We start from the raw sequence: 11523 nt of genomic DNA on the forward strand, positions 1-11523 counted from the left end.
CCGAGGGATCGGGCTCAACAGACCGGACCAGAATCGGGGCCGAGGGATCGGGCCCAACAGACCGGACCAGCTTCCGCCTCACCACCAGACGCCCCGACGTCCCGTTGGACTTCCGAACTGCTACCGCATTCAGGCAACACTGCGAGACCACCCATCCGCATGCGCATCCGTAAAAACTGACAGCTCAACTGACAGCTCTCAACTGACAGCTCAACTGACAGCTCAACTGACAGCTCTCAACTGACAGCTCAACTGACAGCTCTCAACTGACAGCTCAACTGACAGCTCTCAACTGACAGCTCAACTGACAGCTCAACTGACAGCTCAACTGACAGCTCAACTGACAGCTCTCAACTGACAGCTCAACTGACAGTTCCTGACGGCTCAGCTAGAGAATGGGACCGCTCCTATTTCCACTTCTTTTTGCCTCTTTGACCTCCGCTACCTTTGCCCCCACCTCACCGGCCGTCAATTGGTGCCCTGGACTAAATGTTACCCAACAATACCTGGATTATGGGACTGTCGATATGGTCCGGAAAGGCACATTGGACCGCTTGGGAGATTTTGATTTTTGCCTTCCCGAAACCCGTGTCCTCCTTCGACACTCTGTTTTTCCCAACCTCACACCACTGCAAAGCTGGGAACTCTTTATACGCTCCTCTTCTTTTGTTCCCCTGGGTAAATTTACACTTACCCTGGACGACTCCTGGTTCCGAGCACGTTGCCAAAATGGATCTTACAATCGCTTCCAGGATGGGGAAACCCTGCAATCCCTGAACTGGACTTTGTTGGACATTGGGGGTGGGGAGGTCACATACACCGACAAACATCACCCTTCGTCTCGGCTATTGTATGGCTTCTACTGTCAGAGAGTCGATACCGCGCCCCGAAAGACCACTCTACAAGGGGTATGCCTCCGCCGCTTTTGTTGTGTTTGGGACATTGGTGTCGCTCAATATTGGGACGGAAAGGCATACCTAGAAGGGTGGCACCATTCCACCTCACCTGACTTGCAGGTCTGGGACAACACCGGACCCCAACGTTGTGGCGGACTGGCTTCCTCCCTGCCCTTACTCCACCGTCAAGACCCCCTTCACCCCATGGGAACGGCCCCTCGCCAAAAGGGGGAACTGTTGTCAAATATCAATAGAAACCTCCTGTCCACTTGGCATTCAAATTCTTATGTCAAGTTACTTGCCAAGGTAGCCGAACAGGCCAAAATGGATAATTGCTGGATTTGCGCTAACACACCTGCCCACATCCAGAGCGGAATTCCCTTCCTCGGGATTCCCCTGACGTTACAACAATACCTCACTGCCAACGTGACAGCATGGAACCTGACAGCAGTAAACTTGACCAACCAATACATATACCTAACTGGACCTACCTATGGAGACTTATGCCGCAAATTCACTGGCGACGATCGTATGATAGGGGACAGCTCCTGTGAGTACACTATTGACATTTCTCTATCGGGGAGGGTAACCCTTTGGCACAATAATGCTCCCAAGCCCCAGACAGACCTCACCTCTGCCTGGAGGACGGTAATGAATCTCCCTGACTCCTGGGTCCCTAACCCCACGGCCAGATGTTTCCTCCGCACATTCACCACTGGCCATATTGGTACATGCCTGCAAGGACTGTTCTGGCTATGTGGGCACAGGGGTTATGTCTGGGCCAGCCCCCATTCTCGCGGCACCTGCTACTTAGGACTTATACTACCTGGCATACGTGTTACCCCTGAACTACCTACCGGGAGACGGCGAAACAAAAGAGAAAAATCTCTGTCTGACCACTCCCAAGTGGAGGCCAATGGGGAAACCTACGGTAGAGCCCTTTTTCCTCCATATGGGGCAGGTGCCAACCATGTAGATATTCTCAAGCTGACAGACATCCTACTGACTTTTATGGAAGAATCGAATGCTGCCACCCAATCTATGCTCACTGAACTATCGGAAGTCCGCCAGGTGGCGCTACAGAATAAATTGGCTCTCGACTATGTTCTGGCATCGACGGGCGGGGTTTGTGCCCTGGTGGGGGCAGAATGTTGTACGTTTGTCTCTGATCAAACCCTAAATATCACTGGCCACCTAAACAACATCCATGAACTGACCAAGGACTTGAAGGGTATTCAGCATGAGGGTCTATCTGATGTCTCTCTGTGGGACTGGTTGCCAGGGACGGGGTGGTTGAAGCAACTGGTGGGCAATATCCTCCTTGTCTTGTGTGCCGTTACTCTATGTATCACTCTATTTTGCTGCGCCATGCATTGTTTCCCTATGTGCTGCCGTACGGGTAGAGCATGTTTCCCCTCACCTTTGTCCCCTTCCACAACTATCAGGGAATGCGACCTGCGGTATGACCAATCCGAATACGTTGAAATGAGACCCGTAATTGCCCTGCGCAATAAGGAATTCGCCCTTTAAAGAAGCCCTCAACTTGTGCGGAGAAAAGGATCGCAAAGACCCCGTTTGCGATCTTATCTCCGAGGGGGGGAACTGTTGCAGAATTTTCCCCCTCACAAGTCGCACAAGCACCTACACAAGCCCTCGCGATAAAGGGTTTCCCCAAAAGTCCCGATCTGCACCCCGAAATTAGCCCCGAGAAGCGCTGCTGTCAAAATCGCTTCTCCTACACGCCATTTTCTTCAATGAACATACAACCCACCAATCAGGAGCATGCATTCAGCTCAGCCTGCAAAATGGAACGTTCAGACCAGCTACTATGATTCAATCATCACCTTCACGCTTGACTGAACACTAAGTGGGTTTTGACAGGCTCCCTGCTGGGAGAACAATGGAATCGAAACCAAAATGTAACCAGTTGGGGAAACTATTAATTATAACTTGCAACAATGTATCAAATGGACAATTTAGACGCTGGGTGGCCAATTTTGACAGCTCGAAATATTTATTATTGTAAAAATCCACAACTCCTGAACGCAGTGTCCGATTTGCCTGGTTCGGGTGTCTATTTGCTCCTTGTAAAATAACCTTTCTAACCCCTCGGTCCCCGCCATCCTCCGATCATCAGAAGTATATTATTTCGATACTGCATAATTTTTGGACTCTCCACTCAGTGGCTTTCATAATCCCCGAAGCAGCGAGTCACGTCCGCAGGAGGAGATACACCCCTCCCGATAATCCAGTCAAGCACCCATCCATCAGCTACCATGGCAGCAGACATCCTCCTAGGAGCTTTCTATTGTCCTGACGCAGAAGAAACCTTCAATGTGTATTACACCCACCCTAGATCCATTCACCGGTTCCTGCCATCCTTCCTGATATGCAAACTTGTTTTTCCCCTATGTAAATTTTACTGTAACCTCCTCTCAACCCCTCCCGTCTTGTGAATATTAAAATTACGTTTCTAGGGGCGTACCTTGGTGATGGGGTAGGTAATATAAGGAAAGTGCCCCCCCTGCTCGGGGCCTTCCATTTTGCTTCTCTTGGGTGGGTGGAGGACCGGTCGCGACCGTATTTTCTTTCAATAAAGGCCAAGCCTACTGGCTGCTGTTTTGCTCCATCTCCTAGCCTGTGCCTCGTTGTTTTGTCCAAGTGGACCCTATATTGGACCTTTTCCTTTGTCAGGGGTTTCCACATCCTCTGCCTAGTCTGTTTAGTTTTGAAACAAAACTACCATTGAGAGAGAAGCCAGCCAGGTCTTGACAAAGAGAGGTGAGACAAGGCAGGGGACATTGCTGGGGTGTAACTTGGCGTCCTCTGAGGCCAAACCTGAACTCAGCTCCGAAACACAAAGACTAAGAGTCGCAGTATCCTCTGTGCATGCGCAGAGCACCTTCACCACCAAGGATCACCGCAACTGGGGCCACATTTATTAAGAGGCAGGCACCCTAGAAAGAGTTACTTCTCCCTCTCCTAATCTGCCCACTCCGACCCATCTTTCCATCTCTCCAGGACACCATTCAGAGGACCCTTGTTGCATTAGGGTTGTGGATGGGGCTCAGGCATCCCCACCAGGGCTCCTAGCCTGTTCCCTCAACCCACCTCCGCCGAGCTGTAAACAGAACCGGAGAAGTCCTGGCTCCCAGCTGGAACCCCTTCTGGCTTGAAGAATCTCAGGAAATGCCATGCTGGGGTCAGAACAATGTGCCTGACTCCAGAGCACAAGGCAGGCTGCTGGATCAAGGCAGGGCTTGAATTTGGCGGGAGGGGAAGTGTAGCAGGAGGGCTGCTTCTCTCCAGGCTCCTGGGGGCCTACAGGAATGGAAAGACACCCCACTGCCCACCCACAGCAGCTTCTGAGGAAGGCTACCAGGAATCCAGTGTGAAGGTCAGAAATGGGACTCTCTGGGTGCAGCAATACCAAACCTTGGACAATGGCTCAGGCCCATTCAGGGTCAGGCATCCCCCTCCCTTGCAGCCCAAGGTAACTGAGTTTGGGGCAGGAGGACAGCCAGTGTGGCACCATCTTAGATTCCTGCATTGCAGGGGGTTGGACTAGATGACCCTTGGGTCCCTCTTCCAAACACTACGATTGCATGATTCCTAAAGGTCCTGGTTCAAGTCCCCACTCAGCCATGATGCTCACCTGGACAAGTCACTATCTTTCATCCTGACCTACCTTACTTACAGGAGGGTCGTGGAAATTAAAAGAAGGGAGCAGGGGAAGGAAGAATCCTGTATACTGGCTGGAGCTCCCTGGAGCAATACCTCAAGTACTGCCTCTCTCCACATGAACCTACCCGGACGCTAAGATCATCCTTTGAGGCCCTTTTCATGTGCCTCCTTCACAAGCAGTTTGGAGGGTGGCAACACGAGAACGGGCCTTTTCTGCAGTGCCTCCCCGTTTGTGGAATGCTCTCTCCCTAGGGAGGTTCGCCTGGCACCTTCATTGCACACCTTCAGGTGCCAGGAGAAAACGTTCCTCTTCAACCAGGCCTTGGGCTGATTGACATCCAATGCCCTTTTAAAATGTGTTGTGGAAGAGGATATTATTAGGCTGTCTCTGTTCTTATTTTTATTATGCATTCTATCTTTTTTATATTGTAATTTCATGTTGCGAACCTCCCAGAGATCTATGGGTATAGGGCAGTATGCAAATTTAATAACAATGATAATAATGGGCACATCAATACATATCAAAGGGGGGAGCATTTCTGCAGAGTTTAGAATGTGGTTTGACATGTGGTAACCCACAGCTGTCTGGTCCCTTTTCTACGGCTGCCACCCAGGTCAATCTGACTTGGTTGCCATGGAAGGGTAAGTACGTGGATGAACGATGCTGCCTCTCAGCAAGGGGTTGAGCTAGATGACCTCTGGCTCCCTCGCCACCTCCATTAAGGAAGCACAACATTATCGAATGGGATAACTGGACAGGAAGGGCATCAGGTGGGGGGGGGAAGGCAGCCTTCACCCAACTGGCACCCCTCCAGATGTTTTGGAGTTATACCCCCATCAGCCCCAGCAAGCAGGGGTGGGAGTTGTAGTCCAAAACAGCTGGAGACCACCAGGTCAGTCAGGGCCTGCTTGTCCCAAAAACTCTGTGAGGAGCTTGAAGGAGGCATCCCAAAGTCCTGATAATTTTTGTTAATACTGCTGATAATGTAATCCTCATCATCCCACTCACTATTTTGTAAATGCACAGAAGGCAGCTCATATAAAATCAGCATGACACACACAAAAAGGCAGAGCAGACCAACGACCAATTTTACAACAAGATAAACAATAGCTAAAACAACCAGCCATTAAAAACAGCAGCCGACTCATCACCAAAGAATATTTTTGTTATGACTGCTAGGGCATAATATGGACTGTCAAAACAGGGGCAAGTCAACGTGATGCCCCCTAGATGTTTTATGGACTACAACTCCCATCAGCCTGCATGCCCAACAATCTGGGGTGATGGGAGTCCAGCAATCCCTTGTGGGTCCCACAGGAGCTCAGAAGTGAAGCCCACCGTCCTCCTTGCAGTGGCTGTCAGCCAATTTCTGCACAAGAGAAGCTGGCCAGATTACTCCAGTGTCCAAGAACCTCTTCCACGATGCTATGCAAAGAAACTGTACACAATGTGTACAAACTGTACACAATCAAATAATTAATAGGAATTATACAGAAAAGTATGAGAGCTAAAGTGTTTGAGGACTAGCAACCTGTGGGAGCTTATCGGCAAGGTTTCTTCCCATGAGCATCCCAGTTTTAAGCAGGCCTCTCAAATCCCCGCTGGATTGCTGGACATGCGAACGCCCTGATGCCACCATTGAAGGCAGCAAATCTCTGCCAGCTGCAACACAGCCACCAACCTGAAGGAGTAACATTTTTCCCTAGTAGACCAACTTGGGTGCCCCCCAACCCCAAAGCAATTTATACTGCAACAAAAACTGAATTATAACCATTGTATAAATGGGTTACAGAGTGCAAAGAGATGCTTACAGTCAGATGATATGCAGGGAGTAAAAGCCTGGGTGCTGCTGGATCAGACCGAAGGGGGCCCCTCAAATCCAGCACCCCAACTCCCTCTGGGAAGTGGAACAAGCAAGCCATCTCCTGCCAGGGCAGCACCAATCCTGAGCAGCAGCCAGTGCCAGGCACGTTGCCTCTGCCATCAGCACTGATTAGGCCAAGTCCCTTCCTTTTAAAGCTCACAGAGGTGGCGATGGGGGGGGGGCGAAATCCCATCGCTCAATTATGTGCAGCAGAAGAAATATTCTACTAGGTCGAAGGAGGCGCCCCAGCTCCGGCTCTCCTGGCTGAAGGTTGCTGTGCAAAAGACGCAGGAGGACAGACACCCGGCCTGGATGGGCCTCACTCAGCAAGAGCCACCAAAACTCCCAGGACTCCCTGTCCTTACATCACCCTCTGACTTGGGGGGCCACTGGGTAGATCCAGCTTCTAGAAGGGGGCTGTGTCTCCAGCGCGCAACAGCATCCTTAGAAGGTAGGCTCACTCTCTACTCCAAGAGCACCCCAGCTTGATCTCTCTGTCTTGGGGGTGCCAGTCTCCCAGCCAGCCAATAGCAGTCCGCTTGGTCCTCTGGGACCCCAAGGCCACCAGCTGGGTGGCAGTCCAGTCAGGCCAGCGTCCTGCAACGGCCAAAGGGGGGGGGCTGGTTTGAGGATGGTGGTGGAGGTGCAGCAGGAGCTCCAAAGGGAGGGGGCCGTCCCGACAAGGAGCTCCCCCCCCCCGACATCCTACCCAAGACGCACCTACATGCTTCCGACCCACGAACCTGAAATGAACACCGGACACCCCCCCCCCCAAGTCAACTCCGCACGCCAAGTCTCCCCCTAAAAGGGCTCCCCGCTCTCGGGGGTTTGGAGGGGGACACCCAGACAGGAACCCAGGCGTCCGGGTCCCGCGGCTTCCACCCGGGCCAGAAGTCCCTGACGCTGGGGGTGGAGTCTCCCCCTCAGGGAGAGAAGGAGGACGACCCAGGCGTCCCGGTGCCTCCCCCTACCCCGAGGCCCCCACACCCCTGCGCGCTTTCTCCCTCCCAAGGAACCCAGGCGTCCGGTTCCCCCCCTCCCCCTTCCCCCGCCTGGCGCACCTTGTAGACATCGCCGTAGGTGCCGGAGCCGATGCGCTGGACCAGCTCGTAGCGACGGCGCGGGTCCTGCAAGGAGACGTCGCGCAAGGCGCCGCTCATCCTCCCGCCCTCCCTGCCCGGCCGCCGGAGCCCGAGCCAGGGCCGGCGCGGAACAGCAGCAGCAGTAGCAGCACCAGCGGGAGCAGGAGCTGCCCGGGCGGCAGCGGGGGAGGAGGAGGAGGAGGAGGAGGAGGCGCCGCCTTCGGGGCGGGGCGGAGAAGCGGCTTCTGGGGAGGGCAGGAAGGAGGCGCCGCCCGCTTCCCCCGCGACGACGTTTCCCAGAGTCCCGGCAAGGGGGCGCCCTCGCTCCCGGCCTCGGGCGCCTCTGAGCATGTGCAGAGCGCCACCGGGAGGTTTTGCTCCTCAGCAAAAAAAGCCTGTAGACCACTCTTCGCCAACAGGGTGCTGCTGCTGGGAGTCCGAAATAGGGTTGCCAGGTGTCCACTATTTGAGTGGACAGTCCACTTTTTCACATTATGTTCACTATTTCCCCCCCACACACAAAATAGTGGACATCTTTTTGTTCAAAAGCTTTATGATGAAATGGTATTTTAATACGTGTTAAAGTGTTTGTAAGAAAATATATGATTTAATTTAACATACACACACACACCCCACTTGTCCACTATTTTTTGGAAGCAGACATGGCAACCCTAGTCCGAAACCTCTGAAGGGCGCCAGGTTGGCAAAGGCTGTACTCTAGAAATACGCACGTGCACATAGACCTTCTGGGCCTCAGCGCAGCCTTTCCGGCTGCAGGCACCTGTTTAGGGGAATCTTGCCCAGCTGATCATATGAATTACGACTGCTTAATCAATCCATCAGGGAAATTATCATTCGTTTGCATATGAATTAAGATAGTTTTGACAGGAAAAACGAAGCAAGCATAATTTTATAAACCTCTTTCATGTTACCGCCTTTTCTCTAAACCAAAAGGTGTCAAATGCAGCAACCTTTCCTCATTGGGCAGTTGCTGCACCCCTTTGATTGTTTGGGTTCTGAACATTTTCCAACACTACAATTTCCTTTTTTGAAGTGAGGCGACCGTGCACAGTATTTCAAACGCAGCTGAACCATAGATTTGTATAAGGGCATTATGATCCCCAGAATTTTATTTTCAATTCCTTTCCTAATAATCCCTTGCATGGAATCTGCCTTTCTCACTGCCACCGCACTCAAGGTTGGCATCTTCATAAAGCTATCTATCACAACCCCAATGTCTTGCCCCTTGTTCTGTTCTCCTGCATTGTAACGAGAACATTGAATTCCCCCACAGTGCTGAGGACTAGGGCTCAGTGATATATCAATATATCATCCAAAGCCCATTTGAAGTCCATATTGTGATATCAGATTCATAATTTTTGACCTGGCAATATATCGCAAATCATGGGGTGTGTGTGCTATGCAAAAATCACAATGTGGGGAAAAACGTGAAGCCAGGCAATGCTTCTGCACAGCTCTGTTCCTATTTCAGACATCGTGATCTATATAGTACTATTTAGCAGGGCAAACACATAGTGGGAGAATTCAGGGTCGCTCTAGCAAGTCCAGGCTTCATGTTTCTCTATGCACTGGGCCATTCTTTTTCAAAAATGGGGGTGTTCAGAGACCTGGTGCCAGCTCCTGTCATAGGGGAGCTATGCAAAGGCGTTTATGGCACTCCCTTCTTGCCCCTGGCAGTTGATGACACAGGCCGCCCAGACTCCAGGCTCTTTCCTCCAGAAGCAGTGACAGATGGACTCCTCCTCAGGGTCTGGTCTGTATGGTAAAGATGCCAGCCCACAGACTCTGATCTTTTCGTGGTGCATGTGGGAAGAAGTGTCCTCTTCCAAGCAAGCACTTTCCATCTGCAGCTCTTCTGACAAACAGGGAGCTCAGCCTGTTCTGGGCAGGATTGTCCCACACATCAAAGATCAGAATGACAGTGTTATAAAAAATTAGGTTCAACCCCAGAAGGGAGTCCACGAACCCGGGGGAGAGCCTTAGTAGGGCACCCCTCCTCTCAAGAGCACTTATGAATAAAATAGAGACGATACAGAATCTCCCAAAGCAAGGCTGTAGCCCTTTATTAGAACTGCTGCAGCAGGGTGTTTTTGCAAGCAAAAGACCCTGAACAAAGGCGTGCAAGCTCCTATATAGATTTTTGAAATTGCCCCCCCCTCCAGCTCAAGACCACCCCTCCACACATTAGAATTACATCACAAATTGGGAGGGTCTGGTAGCAGTCACCTGAGCATCTTGGACCCTGCCCCCATGTCTCCTCTCGCCCTCCATCAAAACCCATCAATTGAAACAAAAGATATTTACATTTCCCTATATCCCAGCCAAGTTAATCATACCTTTTTGTCTGACACTCAGATATCAGGATGCCAGAGATTATCACTCAGGCAGAGGGCTGCTGAGTAGCTGGAGGGGCAACCCCCTCTTTGTTCCTGAGACAAAGAAATACTTGGTCAGTTGGGAGTGAGGCCTGTCTTCCTGTGCTGGTTTTCAGACATGTGGCCTTATTTGTTTTGGTACATTAATAACAATTATTATATATAAATAAAACACCTTAAAATTCTTACAACAACAGCATGGGTTTGCGACTAGATCCACCTGCATAGGTGGCTGATGGCTGAGTGATCCCCATATGCCTTGCATTTCAGCAGCTTGGGCCAGAGCAGGGACAAAGTTCGGTCTTTCAAATATCAGTGGCACCCTGTGCAAGGCCAAAATTCAGCGCACACACCCTCCGCCTCTCGCCTTCCTTTCTGTGGTAGTTGTGACGTCCTGCAGCACCCCGTTTGGCTCAGCCTCCATTGTGGGGACGCTGGTCGCACTGCTGTAAATCTACCTCTGGCTAGAGTTATTTATGCTCTGGTAATGTGAAAATAAGAAATGGGAGGGAGGGAGGGCAAATTTTGACCTCAAGGCACCATATATTACCAAAGTGCACCCACTTTGCACTTTGGGGTTATTTGGCCGATTATAAATTAGAGGATATTTTTGGTAAGATGAGGCTTGCATTTAGCTTCGCTTAGATGCTGAGAGGCAGAAAATGCCCCAACAATGACCTGCTGTGTTGCAATCTTCATACAGCGTTGGGCATAGAAAACTAAATCTGTTGGGTTTCTGCCTGTCTGCTTTAAAAGTCCAAAATTGTCTGTGGGCGGGAAGTGGCTACTGTGGGGCAATACTACGAAATAGCCAGAAGATGGCAGTGTCAGGTAAGACAGAGTTGAGGAGCACTTACGAGATGGAGCCATTTCTTTTTTAAAAACAAAAACCAGTATATGACAATTTTGTACGAAAATAGCATTCAAAGCTGTGTAGAGATGTAAAAAAGCAAACCGTCTACAAGTAAAAGCAGCAGGAACAATAACAATTCAATTATCAGAAAAATGAAGATCAGGGGCAAAACACAATTTAATAATTTTTTTAAAGAGAGAGAAAAAAACTTACAAAACTTGTCTTGGCTGTACGACAGTAAAGAATAACCTTGGCATGGGCCAATCAAAAATACAGGCAAGGTTTAGGTTCGTTCAACAGTGTGTGAGTGCAAAACGACACTGAAACACGAAGTTAAAAGGGCCGGGGAGGCAAAGAATTTTGGAGAGCAGCGCCGGTTTTTAGCCCTTCGTCTCCAGAGGATGCTGCTCAATACATCAGCTGATGAAACACTGCAAGTAAATAACTACAAGCAAGCATCAACCACTTTTCGCGCAAAACGAAACCCAAGCTACGAAGATGCTACTGCAGTTCTGTGTCTTTTGTCTCGTGCTCCATCTGCAGCTCTCAGTTCCATCAGGCGGGGAGGGAGAAAGAGAGGGGGAAATAGCGCCCGAAGTAAACCCGCAGATCAGACCACCTATGCTAGTCTACCACTACAAATCTATGGGAGAAGCGCTTGCGGTCCTTCCTCCGCTTTCCCCCTCTATGGTTAGCCCTTGGAACACCTGCCCGCGTCTCCTCCTCCTCTCTCTGAACTGCTTTCTC

General features: G+C 50.7%; 1 protein-coding gene across 2 annotated transcripts in view; it reads right to left on the bottom strand.

Moving 5' to 3' along the window:
- The window catches only part of MAP4K2 (mitogen-activated protein kinase kinase kinase kinase 2), a 58591-nt gene extending 50905 nt beyond the window's left edge, over positions 1–7686 (bottom strand). Inside the window, exon 1 of one of the 2 annotated variants that reach the window (XM_033174461.1) lies at positions 7507–7686. In XM_033174461.1, the coding sequence (XP_033030352.1) occupies positions 7507–7605 (99 nt within the window). In that variant the 5' untranslated portion in view covers positions 7606–7686. The remainder of the gene's footprint in view (positions 1–7506) is intronic. The other variant, XM_033174460.1, reaches the window with a different exon arrangement.
- Between the last annotated feature and the right edge of the window lie 3837 nt (positions 7687–11523).

This window comes from Lacerta agilis, chromosome 17 (assembly GCF_009819535.1).
Source record: "Lacerta agilis isolate rLacAgi1 chromosome 17, rLacAgi1.pri, whole genome shotgun sequence".
NCBI lineage: Eukaryota > Metazoa > Chordata > Lepidosauria > Squamata > Lacertidae > Lacerta > Lacerta agilis.